This window comes from Phoca vitulina, unplaced genomic scaffold (assembly GCF_004348235.1).
Source record: "Phoca vitulina isolate PV1807 unplaced genomic scaffold, GSC_HSeal_1.0 scaffold38, whole genome shotgun sequence".
In the NCBI taxonomy this organism is placed as follows: Eukaryota; Metazoa; Chordata; class Mammalia; order Carnivora; family Phocidae; genus Phoca; species Phoca vitulina.
This window is the reverse complement of record NW_022589741.1, coordinates 5,513,856-5,541,511: the sequence shown is the minus strand read 5'-3', so window position 1 is coordinate 5,541,511 and position 27,656 is coordinate 5,513,856. Positions and strand designations below refer to the sequence as shown.

At 41.2% G+C, this 27,656-nt stretch overlaps 2 protein-coding genes across 8 annotated transcripts in view; one reads left to right on the top strand and one right to left on the bottom strand.

Annotated features, from left to right (window-relative positions):
- Positions 1-26,428, bottom strand: part of ATM (ATM serine/threonine kinase) — a 124,475-nt gene extending 98,047 nt beyond the window's left edge. For 4 of the 6 annotated variants that reach the window (XM_032427692.1, XM_032427694.1, XM_032427697.1 and 1 more), the window contains exons 1-8: positions 26,244-26,428; positions 25,696-25,878; positions 24,075-24,184; positions 21,910-22,007; positions 21,715-21,827; positions 20,095-20,240; positions 16,610-16,774; positions 364-529 (exon numbers count right to left, since the gene is read on the bottom strand). In XM_032427692.1, coding sequence (XP_032283583.1) covers positions 364-529; positions 16,610-16,774; positions 20,095-20,240; positions 21,715-21,827; positions 21,910-21,981 — 662 coding nt within the window. In that variant the 5' untranslated portion in view covers positions 21,982-22,007; positions 24,075-24,184; positions 25,696-25,878; positions 26,244-26,428. Of the gene's footprint in view, positions 1-363; positions 530-7,218; positions 7,873-16,609; positions 16,775-20,094; positions 20,241-21,714; positions 21,828-21,909; positions 22,008-24,074; positions 24,185-25,695; positions 25,879-26,243 lie in introns of those variants that run through there. The other 2 variants (XM_032427693.1, XM_032427695.1) reach the window with 2 other exon arrangements.
- Positions 26,429-26,653: 225 nt separating this feature from the next.
- Positions 26,654-27,656, top strand: part of LOC116646874 (protein NPAT) — a 58,318-nt gene continuing 57,315 nt past the window's right edge. For both annotated transcript variants that reach the window (XM_032427854.1, XM_032427853.1), the window contains exon 1: positions 26,654-26,838. In XM_032427854.1, the coding sequence (XP_032283745.1) occupies positions 26,802-26,838 (37 nt within the window). In that variant the 5' untranslated portion in view covers positions 26,654-26,801. The remainder of the gene's footprint in view (positions 26,839-27,656) is intronic.

Here is a 27,656-nt window from a genome sequence, read left to right as displayed (position 1 = left end):
TCACACAAATATAAGATACTGATACTTCCAAAATATGTTCCTATTTTATTTTTGCTTAGTATATCTATCTTCAAAAATGGGGGAAATGAAACTACTAAGAGGACATTTAGCTTTTCCTGTGACTAGATAAGCAACACTGATCCTCCACTTAAGAACATCATTTTCATGTTCTGTCTGCCTTTGCATATTCAGGAAGTGGTAGAACTGACACTTTCTTTGGGAAGCTACTAATTCTACTACAATGGGCCACTTTGGTTTTTTTTTTAATTGGTAACATTTTTAGTTACTGGATCTAAAGCACTGTCTTGCAAGAAGATCAAACAGGTTTTCAATACAAAACAAAACAAAAAGAGATTAGATTACCTTGCATGCTGAATAGCCTTGGAAAAGAAATCCAAAAATTTGGAATTTAATCCATCGGTTTGCGAACAGCATCCTTTAGTCACAGCATGAATTATTCTAGCCACTAAAACTCTATTAATGTCTTGTGCAGGTTTAAGGTACAGACTGAAGTACACAGAGAACAATTCTTAAAAAAAAAAAAAAAATCAGTTATTAAAAAGAAAACTATGGAAGCATTTAACTTAAAGGTCCTGATTTAATTTAAATTTCAATATTCTAGGCCACCTGGGTGGCTCACTCAGTTAAGTGTCCAACTCTTGGTTTCGGCTCAGGTCTTGATCTTGGGGTCCTGGGACTGAGCCTCGCATCAGGGTTCGCACTCAGTGGGGAGTCTGCTTGAGATTCTCTCTCTCTCTGTGTCCCCGACCACTTGCTCACTCTCTAAATAAATCTTTTTAGGGAGGGGGGAAAGATGGCGGAGGAGTAGAGGACCCTATTTCAACTGGTCCCCAGAATTGAGCTGGATATCTACCAGACCACTCTGAGCACCCACGAAACCAGCCTGAGATGTAAGAAGATGTGGATCTCTACAAGCAGAATATCGCAGGCGGTTGGTTTTGAGGTATGAAGCGGGGAGCCGTGATTCCACGGGCAGATATCGGAGGATAAATGGCAGCGGGAGGGTGCCTGGCCATGGGGATCCTACACCGGCGAGCGACAGCCTCGCACGCTGGGGACGGGGCACAGACTCGCAGACCAGTAGCTGCGGGGAAAGGACTCTAGCGCAGCCCCCAGGACGGAAACCCAGAGCGGCGGGGTCACACTCTCAGGAACTGGGAGTGCTGCGGAGAGGTGCACAACCCAGGCCGCTGCAGTTTATAGCTGCACGGACAGAAACGAAGACGGTGTGGCCTGGAGAGCTCACTGAAGAACAGACTGCGGTCTCTCTGCTCTGAGGCAGAGGGTTGGAAACGGTCTCTTCTGCTGTGACTCGCGGAAGAGACTCGGAAAGCCACCAGGGAAAGCCGCCAGAGAACAAAAGCCCCAAAAACTGATTCCCGCTGAGCCCATCCCCTGCCACAGGGGCGCAGGGCAACTCCGCCCAAACAGGGTTGCCTGAGTAACAGCACGGCAGGCCCCTCCCTCAGAAGACAGGCTGGGAAAACAAGAGACCAGCAACCCTAAGGTCCCAAGAAAACAGGTGCATCTTGCTTGGGTTCTGGTCAATAATTTGGACTCTATACATTCCCTCAAACACCCATCAACAGAATGACTAGGAGGAGGAGCCCCCAAAACAGAAAAGACTCAGAGATTATGACTTAAGCTGCAGATTTACAAATGGATGCAGATATAACCAAGATGTTGGAGATGGAATTCAGGCTAGCAATTGTGAAGACAATGGCTAGAATGGAGAAATCAATTAATGGCAACATAGAGTCTCTAAGGGCAGAAATGAAAGGTGAATTGGCAGAACTTAAAGGTGAATTGGCAGAACTTAAAAATGCTATCAATGAGATCCAATCCAATCTAGATAATCTAACAGCTAGGGTACTGAGGCAGAAGAACGAGTAAGCGACCTGGAAGACAGTATAAGAGATAAAAAGGGAAAAGAGGAGGCCAGGGAAAAACAACTCAGAATCCATGAAAATAGAATCAGAGAAATAAGTGTCACCATGAAGCGTTCCAATGTCAGAATAATTGGAATCCCGGAGGAAGTGGAGAGAGAGAGAGGACTAAAAGATGTATTTAAGCAAATCGTAGCTGAGAACTTCCCTAATCTGGAGAATGAAACAAACATTCGCGTCCTAGAGGCAGAGAGGACCCCTCCCAAGATCAAGGAAAACAGGCCAACACCCCGGCATGTAATAGTAAAACTCGCAAATCTTAGAACCAAGGAAACCATCTTAGAGGCAGTTAGGGGGAAGAGATTCCTTACATACAGAGGGAGGAACATCAGAATAACGTCAGACCTATCCACAGAGACCTGGCAAGCCAGAAAGGCCTGGCAAGACATATTTAGGATACTAAATGAGAAGAACATGCAGCCAAGAATACTTTATCCTGCAAGGCTTTCATTTGGAATGGATGGAGAGACGCAGAGCTTCCATGACCGGCAGAAGCTGAAAGAATATGTGACCACCAAGCCGGCCCTGCAAGAAATATTAAGGAGAAAGACCCCAAGAGTCATAGACAACAGAAATTTACAGGGACAATCTATAAAAACAACGTCTTCACAGGCAACATGATGACAATTAATTCATATCTTTCAATAATCATTCTCAACATGAATGGCCTAAACGCTCCCATAAAACAGCACAGGGTTGCAGATTGGATAAAAAGACAGGACCCATCCATATGCTCCCTACAAGAGACTCATTTTGACACTAAAGATAAATCCAGAATGAAAGTGAAGGAATGGAGATCCATCTTCCATGCCAGCGGACCTCAAAAGAAAGCTGGGGCAGCAATTCTTCTATCAGACAAATTAGATTTTAAACTAAAGTCTGTAATTAGAGACACAGAAGGACACTATATCATTCTTAAAGCGTCTATCCAACAAGAAGATCTAACAATTGTAAATATCTATGCCCCCAACATGGGAGCAGCCATCTACATAAGCCAACTGTTAACCAAAATAAACAGTCATATTGATAACAATACGTTAATTGTAGGAGACCTCAATACTCCACTCTCAGCAATGGACAGATCATCTAAGCAGAAAATCAACAAGGAAACAAGAGCTTTGAATGATACACTGGACCAGATGGACCTCATAGATATTTACAGAACATTCCACCCTAAAACAACAGAATACTCATTCTTCTCGAGCGCACATGGAACTTTCTCCAGAATAGACCACATACTGGGTCACAAATCAGGTCTCAACTGATACCAAAAGATTAAGATTATTCCCTGCATATTCTCAGACCACAATGCTCTAAAACTGGAACTCAATCACAAGAAAAAATTTGGCAGAAATTCAAACACTTGGAAGCTAAAGACCACTCTGCTCAAGAATGTTTGGGTCAACCAGGAAATCAAAGAAGAACTTAAACAATTCATGGAAATCAATGAAAATGAAAACACATCGGTCCAAAACCTATGGGATACTGCAAAGGCGGTCCTAAGGGGGAAATACGTAGCCATCCAAGCCTCACTCAAAAAAATAGAAAAATCCCGAATTCACCAACTAACTCTACACCTTAAAGAACTAGAGAAAAAGCAACAAACGATGCCTAAGCCATGCATTAGAAGAGAAATAATTAAAATTAGAGCAGAAATCAAAGAATTAGAAACCAGAAACACAGTAAATCAGATCAACGAAACTAGAAGTTGGTTCTTTGAAAGAATTAATAAGATCGATAAACCACTGGCCAGACTTATCCAAAAGAAAAGAGAAAGGACCCAAATTAATAAAATTATGAATGAAAGGGGAGAGATGACGACCAACACCAAGGAAATAGAAACAATTATTAGAAATTATTATCAACAACTATATGCCAATAAACTGAGCAACCTGGATGAAATGGAGGCCTTCCTGGAAACCTATAACCTGCCAAGACTGAAACAGGAAGAAATTGACAACCTGAATAGGCCAATAACCAGTAACGAGATTGAAGCAGTGATCAAAAACCTCCCAAAAAACAAGAGTCCAGGGCCTGATGGATTCCCTGGGGAATTCTACCAAACATTCAAAGAAGAAATAATACCTATTCTACTGAAGCTGTTTCAAAAAATAGAAACAGAAGGAAAACTTCCAAACTCATTCTATGAGGCCAGCATTACCTTAATCCCCAAACCAGGCAAAGACCCCATCAAAAAGGAGAATTTCAGACCGATAACCCTGATGAATATGGATTCCAAAATCCTCAACAAAACCCTAGCTAATAGGATCCAACAATACATTAAAAGGATCATCCACCGCGACCAAGTGGGATTTATCCCTGCGATGCAAGGGTGGTTCAACATTTGCAAATCAATCAATGTGATAGAACACATATGGTCCTCTCAATTGATGCAGAAAAAGCATTTGACAAAATACAACATCCTTTCCTGATTAAAACGCTTCAGAGTATAGGGATGGGGGAACATTCCTCAAGTTCATAAAATCCATCTATGAAAAACCCACAGCGAATATCATCCTCAATGGGGAAAAGCTGAGAGCCTTTCCCTTAAGATCAGGAACACGTCAAGGGTGCCCACTCTCGCCACTGCTGTTCAACATAGTACTAGAAGTCCTAGCAACAGCAATCAGACAACAAAAAGAAATAAAAGGTATTCAAATTGGCAAAGAAGAAGTCAAACTCTCTCTTTGCGCAAATGACATGATACTTTATGTGGAAAACCCAAAAGACTCCACCCCCAAATTACTAGAACTCATACAGCAATTCAGTAATGTGGCAGGATACAAAATCAATGCACAGAAATCAGTTGCTTTCTTATACACTAACAATGCAACTGTAGAAAGAGAAATTAGAGAAACGATTTCATTTACAATAGCACCAAAAACCATAAGATACCTCAGAATAAACCTAACCAAAGAGGTAAAGGATCTATACTCTAGGAACTACAAAACACTCGTGAAAGAAATTGAAGAAGACACAAAAAGATGGAAAAATATTCCATGCTCGTGGATCGGAAGAATAAACATTGTTAAAATGTCTATGCTACCCAGAGCAATCTATACCTTCAATGCCATCCCAATCAAAATTCTAATGACATTTTTCAAAGTGCTGGAACAAACAATCCTAAAATTTGTATGGAATCAGAAAAGACCCCGAATCGCCAAGGAAATGTTGAAAAAGAAAAACAAAGCTGGGGGCATCACGTTGCCTGATTTCAAGCTATATTACGAAGCTGTGATCGCCAAGACAGCATGGTACTGGCACAAAAACAGACATACAGACCAATGGAACAGAATAGAGAGCCCAGATATGGACCCTCAACTCTATGGTCAAATAATCTTTGACAAAGCAGGAAAAAACATGCAATGGAAAAAAGACAGTCTCTTCAATAAATGGTGCTGGGAAAATTCTTCTGCCACATGCAGAAGAATGAAACCTGACCATTCTCTAACACCATTCACAAAGATAAACTCAGAAAGGATGAAACACCTCAATGTGAGACAGGAATCCATCAAAATCCTAGAGGAAAACATAGGCAGTAACCTCTTTGACATCGTCCACAGCAACTTCTTTCAAGATACATCTCCACAGGCTAGTGAAATAAAAGCAAAAATGAACTTTTGGGACTTCATCAAGATAAAAAGCTTCTGCACAGCAAAGGAAACAGTCAATAAAACAAAGAGGCAACCCACAGAATAGGAGAAGATATTTGCAAATGACACTACAGATAAAGGGCTGGTATCCAAGATCTATAAAGAACTTCTCTAACTCAACACCCAAAAATCAAATAATCAAGTCAAAAAGTGGGCAGAAGAGATGAACAGACACTTCTCTGAAGAAGACATACAAATGGCTAACAGACATATGAAAAAATGTTCATCATCATTAGCCATCAGGGAAATCCAAATCAAAACCACATTGAGATACCACCTTACACCAGTTAGAATAGCAAAAATGGACAGGGAAAGAAACAACAAATGTTGGAGAGGTTGTGGAGAAAGGGGAACCCTCTTACACTGTTGGTGGGAATGCAAGTTGGTACAGCCACTTTGGAAAACAGTGTGGAGGTTCCTCAAAAATTTAAAAACAGAGCTACCCTATGACCCAGCAATTGCACTACTGGGTATTTATCCCAAAGACACAGATGTAGTGAAAAGAAGGGCCATATGCACCCCAATGTTCATAGCAGCAATGTCTGCAATAGCCAAACTGTGGAAAGAGCCGAGATGCCCTTCAACAGATGAATGGATAAAGAAGATGTGGTCCATATATACAATGGAATATTACTCAGCCGTCAGAAAGGATGAATACCCAACTTTTACATCAACATGGATGGGACTGGAGGAGATTATGCTAAGTGAAATAAGTCAAGCAGAGAAAGTCAATTATCATATGGTTTCACTTATTTGTGGAACATAAGGAATAGCATGGAGGACACTAGGAGAAGGAAGGGAAAAATGAGGGGGGGGGAATTGGAAGGAGAGATGAACCATGAGAGACTATGGACTCTGAGAAACAAACTGAGGGTTCTAGAAGGGAGGGGGGAGGGGGGATTGGTTAGCCCGGTGATGGGTATTAAGGAAGGCACGTACTGCATGGAGCACTGGGTGTTATACAAAAACAATGGATCGTGTATCACATCAAAAACTAATGATGTATTGGGGCGCCTGGGTGGCTCAGATGGTTAAGCGTCTGCCTTCGGCTCAGGTCATGATCCCAGGGTCCTGGGATCGAGTCCTGCATCGGGCTCCCTGCTAGGCGGGGAGCCTGCTTCTCCCTCTGCCTCTGCCTCTCTCTCTCTCTCCGACTCTCATGAATAAATAAATAAAACATTAAAAAAAAAAAAACTAATGATGTATGGTGACTAACATAACATAGTAAAATTTAAAATAAATAAATAAATCTTTTTAAATAAATTTTAGTAATCCCAAAGAAAAAGATTTAAAATTATAATAATTTACATTTAATATGGTAAAAGTTTCACATCAATATTTGCTTTTATTTTATATAAACTGCCTTCAAGAGAGGAACGACTTTCGGCTAGGAAGTATGTGCAGCCAGCCCTCAGACAAGCTGCTTAACTGCTCTACATCTGTGTCCCTTCCTCTAGGTCTAAGAGAACAGGTAACAAGTGTAAAATGTATCAAGAACACCGTCAGGGGGCTGAGATTTTATTCTACTTGTAACCTAAGGGATCAGAATGCCAGTTTCATGGATGCTGGCAGAAGACATTCTATTCCTGCTTGAGTACCTTCCTTTTTGCATAGATTCCTCAATCCCCAAGGCAACATGAAGAGCGGTAGGTGAGAGCCGTGCAAACAGTGAGAGCCCTCAAGCCTTCTGTGACCCACAGGTGGCTCTGAGGAAGCCATCATCTCTGTCACCATCTCCACCTTCCAAGGTTCACTATACTTAAAAAAAACAGTCAGGAATGAAAGCAGTCAGGGTCTGCTCCTAAAACATGCAGAAATGTTGAGATGCACTGAGAATCCTCTCTCAGAACCAGGAAAACCAAAGCTGCTAATGCAGGATTTGCTCCCCATATAAATAAAAAGAAAGTCCTTGGCTGGTAAAGTGAGTGAGTAACACCTATGGGTATCTTTCTTTTCAATTGTATGTATCACATAATTCTGCAGAAATAATTTAAAATCAGATTTCAAATATGAAAGAATAAGGACAATATAAATACCTCAAACATTATAGTAAGGAAAATGATTGTTCAAATGATTCCCATCATATCTGACATTAATTTATACAACTCTGCATCAGTGCTTCCCAAAGTTCTGTCACTACAATACCTAAATCGTTAAAAACTGTGAGTTAATACACAGATGTGTGGAAACAAGAAAACAGGAGCGACGGCGGGGAGGTGGGTGCGGAGAGGGGTGGGCACCTAGGTGGCTCAGTCGGTTAAGCGTCTGACTTTGGCTCAGGTTATGATCTCAGGGTCCTGGGATCCAGCCCCACATCAGGCTCTGCCCTCAGTGGGGCATCTGCTTGCCCCTTCCCTTTCCTCTGGCCCTCCCCCCCGCCCCGCTACTGCTCTCTAATAAATAAATAAAATCTTAAAAAAAAAAAGAAAAGAAAAAAGAAAAAACAGGAGCAGTTATCTTGATCATTTCCCTCTTACTACCTGATAGGAGCAGAGAGGTGAAATGAGAGTGCCAATGGTCTTCAATTAAAGCTCAAGTTTTAGGCCTTTTATTAGTTGTGGGATATGATCCCAATTCTCCCAGAATCCCACATACTATCCTAGTAAGTGGTTAAGAAAAACTGGTATAAGACATTCAGTGAAAGTCTCAGAAGTGCACAGTTCAACTTCTTCAAAAAAAAAAAAGCTGTAGGACATGCCTCCAGGTGAATTCACTTCCTCCACAAACTCAACAACAAAAAAGCTCGAAAAACAGTGAAGGAACATAATAAAAAGGGCTTCTGGAGTTAATAAAATTCAGTTAACTGTAGATTCCTTGGGAGTTTATACATAGACAATCATGCTACCTGCAAACAGGAACAATTTTCTTTCTTCCTTTCCAATCTGCATACCTTTCACTTCCGTTCCTTGCCTAGCTGCCCTCGCTAGAACCTCATAGGTTTGGTGAGAGCAGACATCCTTATCCTGTTCCCAACTTCTTTTAGGAAAGGTTTTTTTGGGTTTTTTAAAAGATTTTATTTATTTGACAGAGAAAGAGACAGTGAGAGAGGGAACACAAGCGGGGGGAGTGGGAGAGGGAGAAGCAGGCTTCCCATTGAGCTGGGAGCCCGATGCGGGGCTCGATACCAGGACCCTGGGATCATGACCTGAGCCAAAGGCAGACACTTAACCAACTGAGCCACTCAGGCGCCCCTCTTTTACGAAAGGTTTTAAATCATGGATTCAATTTCTTTAATAGCTACAGAACTATTCAAATTACCCATTTCATACTGGTTGAGTTCTGCCAGGGAGTAGTTTTAAGGAGCTGCCCATGTAAATTCGGTGGTCAAATTTACGTGCAGAGTTGTTCAGAGCATGCTCTTAATATTCTTCTAATAAAAGATGGCAATTATATCCATTTCCTTCCTACTCTCAGCAATTTGTGTCCTCTTTTTTATCTTAGTCACTTTTACGAGCTGTTCTAGATTTGATTGATGTTTTCAAAGATTCAGCTATTTCATTAAACGTTCTCTTCCGTTTTTCTGTTTTCAATTTCAGTGATTTCTGCTCTTCTGCTTGCTTCGAAGTTTTTGTTTTGTTTTTCTAGTTTCTTGAGATGGAAGTTAAGATTATGGATTTGAGATTTTTCCCTCTTTTGTAATATAGGCAGTTAGTGCTCTAAATTACCCTCTCAACATAACTTTAGCTGCATTCTACAAATTTTGACATGTTGTATTTTTTCATTTTCATCCAGTTCCAAGTATACTTTGATTTCCTTTGAGACTTTTTCTTTGACCCATGAATTGAGAAGTATGTCACTGATTTTCACAAAAGCACTATGAAGGAGACAGGGCACTATGGTAGAAATAAAGAGAAGAACAAATTTAGAAAGGGCAATCAGAAAATGGCAGTGACATTTAAGCCAAGACCTGTAGGAGGAGAAGAAAGCAGCCATACAAAGGGGAGCCTCTGACAAGAGAAGGACAAACGCCACAAGGGAAGAAAGGGCTTGCACTCTCGAAATTGAGGGCGTGAGATGATCCATAGCATTGTCAGAAGGAAATACTAGAACTCTTACTTTTTAAATTAAAATTAATTACAAATAAAAATCAACTTTTAGGGGCACCTGGGTGGCTCTGTCAGTTGAGTGTCTGTCTTTGTTCATCTCAGGTCATGATCTCAAGGTCTTGGGATCAAGCCCTGCATTGGGCTCCCTGCTCAACATGGGATCTGCTTCTCCCTCCCCCTCTGCCCTTCCCTCCGGCCCCCTGCCTGTAAACACGAGCGCGTGCACACGCTCTTTCTCTCTCTCTTAAATAAACTGTTTGAAAAAATCAAGCTTGGGGCACCTGGGTGGCTCAGTCGGTTAAGCGTCTGCGTTCGGCTCAGGCCATGATCCCAGGGTCCTGGGATGGAGCCCCGCATCGGGCTCCCTGCTCAGTGGGAAGCCTGCTTCTCCCTCTCCCACTCCCCCTGCTTGTGTTCCCTCTCTTGCTCTCTCTCTCTCTCTGTCAAATAAATAAATAAATAAATCTTTTAAAAATTAAAAATAAATAAATAAATAAATCAAGCTTTACTGATATTTAATATAGAAATCAACAATGGCCACTTTGGAAGACAGCTTTGGAAGCTTCTGAAAAAACTAAACATACTTTTACCATACGATCCAGCAATCACACTTCTTGGTATTTACCCAAATGAATTGAAAACTTAATCTGTACGCAGATGTTTACAGCAGCTTCATTCATAAGTGCCACAATTTGGAGGCAATCAAGATGTCCTTCAGTAAATGAACGGATAATTAAACTGTGGTACGTGCAGACAATGAAATATTATTTGGTGCTAAAGAAAAATCAGCTATCAAGCCACAAAAAAACATGGAGAAAACTTAAACACATTTTACTAAGTAAAAGAAGCCCATGTGGGAAGACTACATATTGTACGACGCCAACTATATGACATTCTGCAAAAGGCAAAATTAGAGAGACTGTAAGAAGATCACTGGTTGCTAGGGATCAGCAGGAGGGGAAGGATGAACAGGCAGAACACAAGGACTTCCAGGGCAGTGAAACTATTCTATATGACGCTTTAATGGTAAATACATGTTACTGTACATTTGTCAAAATCTATAGAATCTACACCACCAAGAGTGATCCTAATGCAAACTCTGAACTTTGGGTGAGATGAGGTGTCAGCATAGGTTCACTGACTGAAGCACATGTGTCACTTTGGGGCAGAATGTTGACAGCAGAAGAAACTATGCATGTGTGACGGGGGGCGGGTTCCTGGGAACTCTCTACTTCCTGCTCAATTCTGCTACGAACGTGAAATTGCTCTAAAATAAAGTCTGTTTTTAAGAAAATGTCTGGAACCACTGGGTTAGAGAATGTGAAGAAAGGCCACTGTAGCTAGAACACAGAAATCCACAAGATGGGGGTGGCTCTTAGTTACGATGGTCAGATAGGTAGGCAGAAGCAAAATTACCCAGTGCCTCCAAGGCCTAGAAAAGGAGTCCATATTTTATCCTAGTTGTACAGGAAAGCCACTAAAGGTTTTTAATATTTCTTCCTTCCTACCTTATTAGAAAAACTACCTTCCTCCGTGGGAAAATCCTAGGGCTCTTACTTTGGAACCCCTTATTCTCAGAAAACACAGAAGGGCGCCTGGGTGGCTCAGTTGGTTAAGCATCCGACTCTTGATTTCCGCTCAGGTCATGATCTCAGGGTGGTGTGATCGAGCCCTGTGTCGGCTTCTACACTGGGCATGGAGCCTGCCTAGGATTCTCTCTCTCTCTCCCTTTGCCCCCTCCCCCCCAACCCCGCTCCTGTGCGTACGTGCTCTCTCTAAAAAGATAAAGATAAATAAATAAATTCTAAAAAAGAAAACACAGAGTCCATTTTCCTGTGTATTCAACCACTCTCTCTCCATGGACTCCTTCCCATTACGCTTATATATACTCCAGTCACTCCCATCTTTAACAGGATCGATCCTCTTTCCCTTCTCCTTAAAATCAAAGCTTTTGAAAGTGCTGTATTTGCTAATCCTTTTCTCACTTGTCACTCACGCTTTCACACCAGTCTCTTACAGAACTGAACATCATCAACCAACAGACTCTAATTGCCATGCATAGAATAATTCACCCAACAACAGCAGATACACATTCTTTTCAAATGGATATGGAGTACTCACCAAGTCAGACCTTATCCTGGGTCATAAAAGAAATCATAACAACTGTAAATAACTTAGATGATAAAAAGTATGTTCTCTGACCATAATGTAATTAGACTGAAAACTATAAAAGGGAAAACAAAACAAAAAACCACGAAAATACCCCCCCAAAATTGGAAATTAAACAACATACTTCCAAATAATCCAGAGGTTAAAGAACTCTCAAAAAAAAAAAACTAGAACATATTTTAAACTGAAGAAAAATGAAAATATAACATTGTCAAAATGTGTGAAATACAACAAAGCAGTGTTTAGAGAAAACTTTATTATATTAAATGCACATATGAAGGAAGAAGCTCTCAAATCAATGACCTAAGCTTCTATCTTAAGGAACTAGAGAACAAATTAAACTCAAAATAAATATAGGAAAAGAACTAATAATAAGATGAGGTAATCAATAATGAAAGAGACAATACCACTACAGAGCCTACACACATTAAAAGGATAAAAAGGCAATAACATCTGAGAACAACTTTACGTTCCTATATTCGACAACTTAGGTAAAATGTACAAATTCTTAACCAAATTACCAAAGCTAACTGAAAAAGAAATAAACTAAATATTCCTGTATCTATTAAAGAAACTGAATTCATAGTTAAAAACCTTCAACAACGCCCTCCAAATTCAATCTAGTAATATATAAAAAGGATAATACATCATGCCCTAGTGGAGTACATCCTGGGAACACAAGGTTGACTTAACCTATGAAAAATTCATCAGTGTAATTTATCCTATCAAGAGACTAAAGAAAAACCCATAGGATTATCTCAACAGATGAAGAAAGAAATTTAACAAAATTCAACATCCATTCATGATAAAAACCATGAGGAACGAGAAACTGAAGAGAAAGTCGTCAACCCATACTGATAGCTACTATCATGTTTAATGGTTAAACAGTGAATGCTTCTCCCTAAAACCAAGAATAGAACAAGGTGTGCTCTCACCACTCCTATTCAAAATTATACCGGAGGAAAAACTACAAAACTCCAAGAAGAAAACACAGAGGAAAAGTTTTATGATGTTGGATTTGTTAATGATCTCTTGGAAATGACACCAAAGACCAAGGTAACAAAAAAATTATACAGATTACTTGTACTCATCAAATTTAAAACTTTCGTATATCAAAGGACACTACCATCAGAATTAAAGGCAACCCATGAAACGCAAGAAAGTATGTGCAAACCATCCATCTGATAAGGAGTTAATATACAGAATATATAAAAAACTCCTACATTTCAACAACAACAAAACAACCCAATTAAATTTGCCCAATTAAAAACTGGGCAAAAAATGTGTTTCTTTCCCAAAGATGATATACAAATGGCCAGTTAGCATGCAAAATATTCAACATCACTAGTCATTAAGGAAATGCAGATCAAAACCCCAATGAGATACCACTTCACACACATTCACATTAGGATGGCTGACATCAACACAAGAAAAAGAGTACGTGTTGGTAAGGACGTGAAGAAACTGAACACCTGTGATTCCTGGTGCGTCCATAAAACGGGCAGGGGATGCAGACCTTGTGGGAAACAGTGTGGGGGTTCCCCAATAAATTAAACACAGAATTAGTCTATGATGCAGCAATTCCACCTCTGGATAAATACCCAAAAGGATTGAAGAAAGGACTCAAAGAGCTATGTGTACACTCATGTTCATAAAGTATTATCCATAAGAGCCAAAAGGTAGAAACCACTCAAGTGTCCAATGACAGATGAATGGATAATCAAAATGCAGTAAACACGTACAAGTCAGTCTTAAAAAGGAAGTAAACTCCGAGATGCACTACAACATGGATGAACACTGAAGACAGGAGTGAAATGAGGCATTCACAAAAGGACAAACACTGTTAGGACCTCACTTACAGGAGGCAGCCAGAGTAGTCAAGCTCACACATACAGAAAGCAGGAGGATCATCAAGGGCTGGGGGGGGGGGGGGGGGGGGGGGGAGTTGTTGTTTAAGGAGGACAGCATTTCAGTTCGGGAAGATGAACAAGTGTTGGAAACAGAAGGTGATGGTTGCACAACAATGTGGATATACTTAATGCCACTGAACTATATACTTAAAAATGGTTAAAATAGTAAATTTTATGTCATGTACATTTTACCATTTAAACAAATCATACTGAAGGTCCCCGCCAATATAATACAGCAGAAAAAATTAAGTGGAAGTCACATGGCTCAGAAATGAAGGGATAAAATGCAGATAATATATGGCTGTCTAAAGAGAAAAATCCCACGGAAGCTACAAAAGAGCTCCTGGATTTAATAAGTGATTTTAGCAAGGTCCCAGAACACAACATTAATAACACAAAAACCACCTGTATGACAGCAATGAATATGGAAACCGAAATTTTTTAAAAACTACACAATTTACAAACTACTGCAATATAAATCTAATAAAAATATATAAATTCTGTATGCTAAGAATCATAAAACACTGATTTCTTTAAGTCAAAAAAGACCTAAACAAATATAGAGATACATCATGTTCACAGATTAAAAGACTCCATGTGGTTGTGAAGTCTGTCCTTCCTATCTGGTATGGATGGAGGTTTCTGTGGTTTGGCCCGCGTGACCGACCCGACCTGCACGTGCACAGGCAGGCTAAGGAATGTTGTTTGTGAGACTTGTGCTGCATAAGTGACCTTGGGAGCTGGCTTCCAGGTCAGAAGTGGCCTTTCTGGTCTGGACACCAAGAGCTATAAATTTTGCCTTACATCCCCTCCAGCTCCAGGCTGGGCTGTCCCCCCATCAGCAATGGAATCTGGGAGGGGAGGCAAACACACCTAGCCCAGGCTCCTTGAATATGTAAAGACATGATAATACAGGAATGTGACTAGCTCCAAACTGCACGTACGCAAACAAATGTTTAACTCCAAACCCTGTCCTCTGCCCTACAAATACAGCCCTTATGGGGATGGTCAGTTGGAAGTCTCGCTTGTGGGGAGGACGCTCTGCCCAGGCCCTCCCAATCGAGACTCCAGCCGGGGCTTCCCCAGCTAATGAGGTCGGATGTTTTAAGTGCCCAATTTGATGTAACTCTGTCTTAGTCTCCTTTACTGCTTACTGTTGTTTTCATCTATGCATAGATTTTCCTTTTCTTCTGTTTCTATTAGATTTTTATATCAATAGTGTTTTTCCCCCTTCAAAACTGAGAATATAGCTGCTATGAATCTTTCCTTTAGAACACTTCCTTCAGTGTTCAATAGATTCAGTGCAATCCCTACCAAAATTTGAGCAGAGCTTTTTGCAGAAATCAATAAGCTAATTCTAAACTTTATATTTGGCTTGGCCTCAGGGCATCTTCTCATCCCACTCAAAACTCTCCCTTTAGACAATCTTACCTCTAACTGTGGGTTCCATCAACACCTCTACCAAAGATGTATTTTGAACAAAAACTTCACTTCTTCAGTACAATCCTCACTAGAGAATCAAGTTTCAGAGAAGGGAGCTAACTAGCAAGATAATTCAACCAAAGGGCCGGTTATGAGAAGTGATAGTAATATGCTCAAAAATAGAAAGAGGATTTCAGAGAACATGTGAGACATAGTATGGCGACTACAGCAAGGACTGCCTTTGTTTCGGTGAGTCCTGTGGTTAGAAGGACTAATCAAAAATACGCAAACCTCCTGTATATTTAGGATGGACCATGGTGGTGAGAGACGTGTCACAGTGTCCTGGATATCACTAGCCTATTCTCTGCTAAACTTGTTGTGAGGGTCAAGTTTGGGACACAGCCTCCCTCGCACTAAGAACAACAAAGGGCGGGATGACACCTAAGAAATTCATGTAACAGCTAAGAAGGCTTTTCATTCATGTGGGAACAGAATATACTGCAGGGCCCTGGTTAGGTCTCGGTTTTACCACCCACACATACCTTGTTTTGAAATGAGAAACTGACAATAAACAATACAGACAAGTGTCTTTTCATTTCATTAGCATAATTTATTTTAAATACTTTCCATGAAAAACACTGAGCTTCTAGATTTTCAGAGGTGGCTGTATTAGAAGACTTTGACATATGGCTTAGAGTCACTTCATTAAAGCCAAATCCCATTTTCACCCATTGAACCCACGCAGAGACAGAAATGCTCCACCTCTGAAATCAATAAACTCTAATGTTTCAGTCTCTGACCATAAGTTCCTTCCTTTGTGGTTCCTCAGTACCTTTCACCTAGAAGTCAGAAACAGTAGATTCCTCCCTGCCACCCACTCTACTTACGTTATAGTCCCTGGGTCCTATACATCCTAGTCTACTATTTTTGACCCCTATTATACCTTACAAGTGACCTGCTAAATGCCTAATCCAATGGATACGTCTGTGTTTTATCATTTCTACCACACTTAAAATGCCATACGCCTTCCAACCTGAAACTCTGCTGCTTTCACTTTTATGACACCTCCTCTCCTTCTTGGTTTTCTTCTTTATCTTTAATCATGGTTGTTTAATGTCATTGATCTGAGAACTCACTGAGCCCAAACATACCTATATTATAGTGCATTGTAATTTTTGGTTTACTCGTTTCTTCCGCCACTGGCCTGTGAAAGACTCGAGGACAGGGATGGCTTCTTTCAATTGTGTCGTTCCAGTTCTGATCGAGACAATCACTTAGGAAGTCCATAATAAAGGAAACTAAGGGTTGGATTCTGAAGTATTCAATTTTACTAAGATACTGTTAAACTGCAAGGTCACTTGGGGGATACAGATTCTGACCAATCTTTTAGTGACATTTCATTTCACAGAAAAAATTCACAAATAACAAACTTCAAAACATACCTAGCCACTGTTGCTGAGATATTTCACACCAATATTTCCTCACTGAGAGAACGTCCTTGAGCAGAATGTTGCTACAATCCGCTCCATAAACGGCACCATTAAATGAATCTTTCACTGTATCCATGATATAATTCAAGAGTTCTTGACATTTTAGTCTGGGTGCTCCTATTTAAAAATAAACAAACAAATAAAAACATATAAATCTTAAGAAACATAAGAACACTTGGAATTGCAGCTATATAAATAATCCCATATGGGACACTACTATGAACTAATCACTTTCTCATGGAGCAGGGATTAGCAAACCATGGCCCATGGGCAAAATGCAGCCAGCTGCCTGTTTCTGGAACTAAAGTTTTCCTGGGCCACAGTCATGTCCGTTCATTTACATACTGTCTAAGGCTACTTCCATGTTACACCAGCAGAGCTGAATAACTGAGACAGAAACTATATAGCCTGAAAAGTCAAAAACATTGACTGGTCCCTTTACAAAAGAAGTTGGCCGATCCTTATGGGAATATATAGCAAAAACAATCATCCATCCTATCCTTAATAATTCACAATTTCTGGCACTAGACCTAAAATGATCCAAAGTTTCTTGGTACTTTACAAAGAATGAACTCATTAGAATAACCTAAGATTGTAAGGAGGATGGGGCCCCTGGGTGGCTCAGTCAGTTAAGCATCGGCCTTCGGCTCAGGTCATGATCCCAGGGTCCTGTTCAGCAGGGAGCCTGCTTGTCCCTCTCCCTCTGTCCCCCCTCCCAAATCGTGCACTCTTTCTTTCAAAAAAAAAAAAAAAAAGATTGTAAGGAGGGTATTTGGCTTTGAAAACCAAATTACTTTCATATCATACAAAAGCATTTGTGGCATAAATATGTAAGGCTGTAATATTTCCAGTTTTATTTATTAGAGGTCCTAAAAATTCAGTATTAATGGATATATTCTTGAAGGCAACAAAAGGACATTTAAAAACTGTCTCTTATTTTCAGCAAATCACACTATTAACAATCACACAATATTAACAATCTTAAAACGGCATATAATGTTTTTTGTTATAAGCTATGAACAGGTTGCAAGTCATATATATATCTGATTATTTTCTATATATTTAGCGGTTTCTTATGAGGAGTTTAACATTTTCTTATCAAACTATGGTAAATAAGTAAACACTGATATAACTGTGTATCATTTTTACTTGTGGCTTATATGACACTTTCAGGCACCTGACCAATGATGAAATGTCCAATCACGTTCCTCTGCTGTAACACCCTGTGCCCCTCTCTTACAGTCCTTACAACATTCTCTTAACTGCAACATCTGCTATATTATAACATCCCTAAGCAATTAATTAATCTCTGTAAGGCAACACAGCCCGGTAACTGTACTGAATAGTATTTGCCTAGTAAACATTTATTAACTGCATAAATCAATGTCACGATAAAATCATATTTCCCTATGGTCTTAATCTCAACAAATTTCCTTCCTCTGCCAAATTTGAGAAAGGTTTCAAGAATTATGCTGACATTCTTTTCTATGAAAATCCACCTCCAAAGGACAACCACCTTGGCTAAAGAGAATTTAAGGAACCTCATAAAACTTAACATTTTACAAAGCTGAGTTTTCTCTTCTCTAGGCTCCATCTGTGCTTCGTGCAGAGCAAACACCTACATAAAAGAACAAATGATATTTGCTTATTGCTTCCTTCCCAGCTGTCTTTTTGGAATCTCTGTTTCTTTCATCATACCTTGAATACCAACGCTAAGTCTGGACATGTGTTTAAATTCCCATCAACTCCCCAACTCTTTGAAAAACATAAAGTGAGAGGATATGATAGTAATGCTCTGGTTTTGTTCTGAGATTAAAGATGTTTAAGTTACAAAGTCAAACTTGAAAGAAGCCTCAAATAAAAACCCAACTTTTCAACCATTTAAATAATCTTAAAGTGATAATTTCATCTAGTCATTCCTGTAAACCGACAGTGATACTTTCACATTTCCCAATGTGATCCCCACTGTTAATTTTGCAACTGAAGGTTTTTTCACCGTAAAGCAAAATCACACACTGCAAACTTTTCTGGTGGGCAACATATGGGCTTGGGTATCTTTCTTTCAATAACTCTGCAAGTACATATTAAAATCTGTTAAGAACCCAATGTTAGCAGCCAAAAGAACAAATTTTAATAAATGCAGGGCTATCATACTGGGCAAAAGCAGGTGCAGAGTATTTCAATGTAGCTTTCCTCTGTCTATGCCGGAATCCCTGACACGAGCTTGCCACTGTCCACACAAACTGGCACCTCAGAGCTGGAAAACTAAATTTCTGCTAAACCATTGCTTTTTAGACTCAAGTCTCATACCACCATTCCAAAATACCATTCACTAACCATCTATATCCTTCTACTTAATAATGTTTACCAACACTGGGCTTTTCTGATTCTTTTTATTTCATTAAGTTTCTTATTTCAATTCCAGTACAGTTACCATATGGTGTTATGTTACTTTCAGGCGTCCAACAGAGTGATTCAATGGCTTTTCTGATTCTTAAACTAAACCTGGTATCACAAAGCCACATCTTTGTGTGTGAAGAATAAACAAAGTCTGAGCCCAAGAGTCCCTAAACAAACACTTCTACTTCCTGCTTTCAGCGTTGTATGAAGCCCATTTCTTTACATAAGCCTACTGGAATCCTGAACTTTGGGTCAAAAATATCAACTCTTTAAAATATCCACCGCCCCAGTTCAAAACACGAAATATGTGGCTCATCAAAAGCAAAAAACCACTGGGTATTTTTTTTTTAATCAATAGCGGGCATAGTGTTACTTAAGAGGGTGGGTTTTGACTGCCAAGAAAGCTAATGTGATCTCAAAATGAATCAGTAAAAGTATAGCATAAAAGATATACAAGTCCTGCTCCACTCTGCACCAATGAGAATATAGCTATAATTAAGTCCTACACTAAACTGAAGAAAATTCAGAAGAGAGTGACACAAAAACTAGGTCATATGAGCTGAAGGAAGTACGTCTGTTTAGAAAAAACAACTCAGAGGAAATGTCACAGCTAACTTCAAATATCTCAAAGGATATCATTCTGAAAAAATTTATTAGGATTTTTCTGTATTATATCAGAAGACAGAAGCAGTAACAAAGGAGACAGGTTTCACCACTATTAAAGCTATTCAAAGATAGGAAAAAAAGCCTAAAAGGTATGTTCGATCATTAAGGCTACCTAAGTGCTAGGAACAAATAGAGGGGATCCAAGAAGAATGCGTAGTTGGAATACTAATTTTTTAATCCTTCCAACCTGGAGACTATCATTCCATGCTTGCGTAAATTCCTCCAAATATTTGAACCGATCATATATTAAAAACCATTATATGCACTAGAAATTAGAGTTAGCACCCAACTTTTACCTCACCATATTCCGACAAAACTTGTGCAACAATAACCTTTTAAACCAGCTATTTATAATAAACAATAGCACTTACTTTTATTTGCACATTTGATGAAGTACTTGACCAAACTACTGATTTCTTGCATCTTTTTCTGCCTAGTGGCTTGTGTTGAGGCTGATACACTTGGTTTCGCTGTTCGCAGACATTCTGTTTCTTTCTGAACATATTTCTGCAAAAACCTTCAAGAAAACAAACTAGAATTTCAGAAACTTTTTAAATGCTTAAATTATTACAACAGTTTGAAAAGTCCTTTATGCCACCACAAAGATAATCTCTCAAGCCACAATGCTGCAATCAATGTACCAGCTAAATAAAATAATTTCCTCTTTCAAGGCCTCAGCCCCCCAATACCAATTTAAAGTCTGTTCTGCAAAGTTCTAGACTGTAACCTCCATGATTTTTGGTTGCTTTACTGCTTGTTTTCTCATTTTATTATTAAAAGCTTACAATGCTATTAGGGCTCTCAGTTCTCTCTTGTTATTCTGTACACAACCCAACCCTTTCCCAGGTAGTTGGCAATGTTTCTAGCCTTTGAATGAAGCCTGCCTAGAAGATATTCATGATTAGCTGGAAGTGCCAGGTGCCTACTGGACCTACCTGATCAGCTTATGCAAAATAATACTCACCTTTAGATAGCAACTATTTTTGTGGTATTTGAAATTAAGTAACCAGAGAAAAAGAAGCATGCATTTTTTATGTTATCTGCACTGAAATCTGTAAGTCCATCCAGTACCAAGTAAGTGGTAAAAATAAAAGTTCTAAACACTTAAGAATAAATGAATATACTTCCCCCTTGACTGAAAATGGTATTTCAAGCTTCCCAGTATTCTACATTAGTTTAAAATATTTTATTCATTTTTCCTAAGTTTTACAACCCATTTCTAGTTACAAATGGACTTCAGAGTTGAAAATTATATCTTAATGTAAAAAAGCATCAATTCTGTTTGGCATTCCAGTCCAGCAATCAATTGTCTTTCCAACGCCTGATTTTTTTAACTGCATTCCTATAGAAATTATTTTGTAATTGTTTTCTTAATTATAATTTAGTATGTAGCAGTTACTCAGAGGAATATTTAAAGATATAAAAGCAATAATAAAGCATTTATAACTTAATTTTATTCTCGAATTTGAAATAGTCTTTTTTTAAATAAACTCCTGAATGAACAAATATGAAAGGAATTATCTCTAATCTTGAGTGAGATCTGAGAACTTTTATTGAAAAATGGCTTAAAAACTTTAACTTTTTCTATATGAACATCCTTTAAAAAATCATGTTTCAGATAAATATTAAGCACCAACTTTATATGCAAGGCACAATAGTATACAGGAAGCAAAGATAAATAAGACCAACATACACAAAAATATCACAACAAATAAAAACAAAGAGAAAAATAAAGACAGTAAAAAAAAAAAAAAAAAAACGAGAATGGGGGGCGCCTGGGTACCTCAGTCGGTTGAGCGTCTGCCTGCCTTCGGCTCAAGTCATGATCCCAGGGTCCTGGGATCGAGCCCCGCATCAGGCTCCCTGCTCGGCGGAGAGCCTGCTTCTCCCTCTCCCTCTGCCTGCCACTCTGCCTACTTGTGCTCTCTATCTCTCTCAAATAAATAAATAAAATCTAAAAAAAAAAAAAAAAGAAAACAAGAATGGAATACCTAAAAACAGCATCCCAATTCAAGTATTTGCTTTGTTTGGAATCTGAATGTCGATCTAAATGTTGAACAGTTTCAGGATCCCGAATCAGGCGCTTAAATTTCTCAACTTCTTTCTGAAAATGAAAAAGAACACAGTAATGGGTTGCCAATCACACACTCATTTCAAGAAAAGATTAAATTTCAGTAATTTACTACCCTTCGTTCTGCAGCTCTATCATGTTCTAGTTGACGGCAGCAAATAAGCAGATCATTAAGTGCTAAACTCATGGTTCAGAATTTCAGAAAGCACATCACTGTAAAAAAAACACACAAATGCAAAATTATTTCAAATTGTGGTATTAATATATAGTCAGATCAAACTGTACAATTAGAGGAACATTATGATCAAACATACAATGATTTTTCTTAACGTTTCCACATTCAAGTGAGATTTTCTTAGAGTATATCAAAACAAAGCCCCAACATGCAAATGGGTACTTATGTGCAATAGCAGGATAAAAATAGAAAACATATACTTTATTGTTCTGAGACCTTTTCTAAGAAACATGATAATTAAATTAAAATGTAAAAGATCAACAGGAGACAGCCAGATCAAGAATAAGGAAAAGAGGGGTGCCTGGGTGGCTCAGTCATTAAGCATCTGCCTCCGGCTTGGGTCATGATCCCAGGGTCCTGGGATAGAGCCCTGCCTCAGGCTCCCTGCTCTGTGGGAAGCCTGCTTCTCCCTCTTCCACTCCGCCTACTTGGGTTCCCTCTCTCTCTCTGTCAAATAAATAAATAAAATCTTAAAAAAAAAAGAATATGGAAAAGAAAGGAGTGCCTGGGTCTCAGTCAGCTAAGCACGTCTGACTCTTCGTTTCCGCTCAGGTCATGAACTCGCAGTGGTGAGATCAAGTCTCCGCGATGACGAGCTCCATGCTCAGCGCAGTCTATTTCAGATTCCTTCTCTCTCCCTCCTCCTCCCCACCCCCCACCCCGAGTGCATGCGCACTCTCTAAAATAAATAAATTTAAAAATCTTAAAAAAAAAAAAAAAAGAGCATTTAAGGATTTAACACTGACCAGCTTAACTATTTAACTCTTAACTATTTAACTCTTACATGGAGTGACAAGATATGTCATTTGCTGAGCCAAAAGCTGCAATTGCTTATGCTTTGGAATTGCTATGTAGGAGGTTATCAGAGCCAGTAAGCCTTGCCTAGCACTTAAGTCTCAACTGGCTTTATGGTTCTCATTTAAAACATAAAAATACAAGGACAATTATGCTCCTGTGTTTGTTTTTTTAAAGATTTTATTTATTTATTTGACAGAGAGAGACACAGCGAGAGAGGGAACACAAGCAGGGGGGAGTGGGAGAGGGAGAAGCAGGCTTCCCGCCGAGCAAGGAGCCCGATGCGGGGCTCGATCCCAGGACCCCAGGATCATGACCTGAGCCAAGGGCAGACGCTTAACAACTGAGCCACCCAGGCGCCCCTCTGCTCCTGTTTTAAAAGGGAATCAAATACTACAGTACCAAAAATAAACTACGTTTTACTGTGCCTTAATGCCACTGCGGTAGCCCTCCTCCTCTTATGTTTTCGGACATATCAAACCTTCCTTTGATAACCATTAAAAAAAAAATTCACATAAAAAAAGCATTTTGTGTCGTTATTTCTGACTCTTGTTACAAAGAAGTTTCCTTTTTGTTAGACTATAAATGTTTACAAACAAAAAAACGTACTTTTTTTTGTCTTTGACATATCTCAAGAGGAAAAAGGGGAGTCCTTTTCCCATCCATTCATATAAACTCCACTCATTCTTTAAAGATCAAGTATGTATCTTTGCTGTTGTTTAACTCACAGTCGTAAAACTGGAACTGAGAGACCACATCTAATCTTTCTATAAAGGAAGAAATCCCTCCTACAAAATTATTTAAACACTCATTTTAAACACTCAGTGAGAGCACACTACCTAACAAGCCTACCTATTTCGTTGGTAGGTAGCTCTAATTCGCTTCTCTATCTTTATTCATTGGTTGTTGTGACTCTTTTATCCCTATTACAACATCCTTTACTTTGCTGTAGATTATAGGTTATTTACCCAAAGGTCTTTTTCATTTGATTGTAAACTTCTTGAGGAAAAGGGCTATTATTTTTATTTTCCATTCCTTATGGTTTTATCTAGGACTCTTTCCCCTTCATAGTCAATCTTGGTTTAAAACCCTCTTGATTGAGTCAGTAAGGAAAATAAAACTGGGATTGTAAACAATGAAAACACCTTAACAATATCCATATCCAAAGAACCATAAACGTAGGCATGTTTATTTCTAAGTATACTGAAGATGTTATTTATAACGTTAAAAAAAAATGCAGGTTTACTGACCATGTGACACTTCAGAAAGATGTGTCAAACATCCTTTTTTCTTCTAAAGCTGTGGTTTTTCTATTTGTCTCCTTCTGTGTTCCTCTCTTCCGTTTCTCAAAGATTGATTACTTTGAAGAAAACAAACCAGTCAGGAAACGTTCTTTCACTGATATATGCAAGAATATTTACAGGGCCACTACTTGTTTGAGGTACTATGTCAGGGATAGCTAGACATAATGAATTAAACAGACACAACTCCTTCCCTTCTGGAGTCATAAATGGTGGGGGAGAGTGACAATACACAAGTACACTGAAAAATCAGTGCCTAATTCCAAAGTATGATATATGACTCAAAGGAGGCAAATCCACAATAACAATGAAGAGGATCGCTTTTGCTAAACTTCCAGGGAACACATCTCAGCAGAGGTTACAACAAAGCCAAGGTGTGAATTGGCGCCAATCAGAGAAAGAGCTAGAGGACCAATATTTTAGGGAAGGAGACTAGTACCACCCAAAGGTCCTAAGATGGAAAAGTTCATGGTGTGTTGAAGGAATTGAAAAAACCGAAGAGACTACAGAGTAGTCAGAGTAAAAGAGTAAACAGATAAAGTTGAATTCAATTGATATATTAACCCAGAACTAAGCCCCCTACCAACATGCAACTGAAACCATACATACTTCCTGAACAACAGTCTCTTAAGTGGCAAGTCCAACCTTCCTTTTTAGATTTCAATCAAATTGATTGCTTTGCATAATTTGACAATGATGCTTCCATCGCATTTCCTGCATCTAATTCTGCCCTTGGCATGCCATTCTTTTCTGGAGTAATAGTGTGGGCTCTGTTGTTAGATTGCACCGTTTCAAATCCTGCCCCTGCCCCTCCCCTTACAGGATGTATAACCTTGGACACATTAGCTAATCTCTCTAAACCTCAGATCTGTCAACGATAAAATGAAAAACAATACTAGAACTTCCTTCAAAGTTACTGTGAAAGATTCATGTACGGATTTGCCACACTGCCTAGAACACAACAAATGATCAATAAATGTCACGAATCACCATTCTTCCCTTCGTTTCCTAAGTCTCTCTTGATGGTTTCTCTTTCACCCACACCTGCAAGACTATCTCTGTCAGGGCGCCTGGGTGGCTCAGTCGTTAAGTGTCTGCCTTCGGCTCAGGTTATGAGCCCAGGGTCCTGGGATCGAGCCCCGCATCGGGCTCCCCGCTCCGCGGGAAGCCGCTTCTCCCTCTCCCACTCCCCCTGCTTCTTCTCTCTCTCGCTGTGTCTGTCAAATAAATAAATAAAATCTTAAAAAAAAAAAAAAGACTATCTCTGTCTCCCTACTTTCCACCCGATGTTCTCCCAGTGTGATCTCATCCATCCCTAAGACCTCGACATGCTGAAAATGCCCACATTTATTTCGTTCAACGCCAGACCTCACTCTTGAGCTTCTGAAAGCTTCCACGCTTTGTGTCTTTACACGCATTTCTCCTCCTGTGTGGAGGGCCCCCACCATCCTCCTCTGGGGGCAACTGAACAACTCGAGGTCTCCTCGCAGAACCTCATTAGCTCCTCTACGATCACGGTTCTCCCTCAACGATCACCCTGAGCTCTGAGAGTCCTTTTACTTCTCGGTACCTGGTAAAAACAGCAGCGATTGCTCTTGAGGGCTCACCACGGGCAAGGATTCTCTCAAGGGAGACAGGGCAGCGCGGGCACCCACGTGTGCCAAAATTCCAAGTCCAGCAACGAAATTCCTGAGTCCGTGCTCTTAACCACGCCACTCTAGTTTAAGCCTCAGGAGATGCTCGTGGGTTAAAACTAAGCAACGAAAGGGGGGAAAACATGGTTAGTCATCTAGTTAAATCGGGGCCGTAAAGTGGCAGGGAAAGGGGACGCGCCGGAGCGTGCAACGGGGCATCTGGAAGAAGGTTCGAGGCTAAGTCCGCTAGGGGCCCGGAGAGAGGGCGGGAGAGAGGCGGTGCAGCGTGCGGGGAAGGTCCGCGCCAGAGCAGCGGGCGAGACCGGTCGTCGGGGGGGCCGGCGCAGAGCGGCTCGGACACCCCTGCAGTCCCCGACGCAGAAGCCACCGCCCGCTTTCCACACCCCTAACGGTGCACTCGCACAGCCAAAGTGGAATTTCCTAAAGCGGCGGCGGCTGCAGCCTAAACCCCGGCTCCACTCACTTTCCCCCCGCGGCCCCAGCGGCTCCAGCCAGGTGGACACCCACTATTCCCGCTTCCGGTTCAAAGGCGGCGTGACCGCGCAGCCCGGATCTCCCGAAGACGAAGTGAGGGTCACCCGGAAGCGGGTACCATCAGCTCATGCGCGCCGACCCCCGCACGCTCTGCGTCCTTGCGCTCGCTCGCCTCAAAACATTCGGCTCTTCTGAGCAAACGCTCCTGCGCGTTACCCGCCAATGGCGTGCGTCCTTGCGCTCGCTGCCCGCCCCCTGGCTCCGGCCGCTGCGCCTGCGTCCCACCTCCTCGCCACCTTCAGCCCCACCCCTCAGAATAGGAGGACGGAAGTGACGACAGTTCCGAGGGGAACGGAGGCGGGTTTCATTTCGGCGCCTTTCTTTCTCCGGCGGAAGCGATTGGCGGACGCGGGGCGAAAGAGGCGGGACAAATTGCCGCGGGTTCAGTGCCGCCACTGGAACCGGGAGATGCGGCGCAGGAGCTGTCGCTGTGTTGGCTTTTACCTGAATCTCGTCTCCTGTGGCGGTTCCTGCTGCGGCTTCGGTCATGTTGTTACCGTCGGACATAGCGCGACTAGTACTGGGTAAGCGCGGGCGCGGGAGGGACGGGTAGCGGACCCGGCTGAGCAGGACGGAACGACCTTTGGGGCAAAGGTTCTTCCCGGGGTGGGGAAGTTCTGGGGTTCTGCCTCCCCGCCTGCAGGTCGAGACCTGCGGCGGTTCCCCTTGAGCCGGGCGCTCGGGCAGCGTAAGCCTCTTTGTGTGCGGGTGCTGCGCTCCCCGGAGGCTGCGTGGCGAGGGGAGGGCCGAGGAGAAGCGCGGGGCGGAACACCTGAGGCCCGGGTTCGGAGGGGAGCCAGGCCTGCACGCCTGGTCGGGACCCCCGGAAGGAGACTTGTCAGAGCTGGGACCAGATTGGGGAGCACGAGGACGTCCCCGAGCCGGCCGGTCTCGTAGAGAGACCTTCGCGACGTCCTTCTCGTAACTCGCCCCGACAACGACGAATTCGGGGCGAACGGGGTGATCTTCCCTGCCCACCCCTCGCCCTCCCTCCCCGCAGTGAGTAGTCCAGCGTAGGGGGTCTGAAATGCCATCTGCAGGTTGTAAAACTGCAGCCATTCCTCATCTGTCGACCGGCCAGAAATTTCACAGAGGAAAATGCCTTCCAGTTGAACGTGTGCTCGTCCTACTGGTTCGTTTTTCCTCCATTTGAGGACGGTTAGTGTCACGGGCCTGTCGTCAGGGAGTACTGCCCGTGTGGGGGAACGGGTTTTGTGGGTGTGTGTCCCCGGGCAGAATCGAGAGGGTCGTGCTGCGGGGAGCGAGAGCCCTCGGGAGCGCGGACCTCGCACCCGACACCCCTGAAAGGAAATGGTAGATACCTGTGATGAAACTTCCTTAG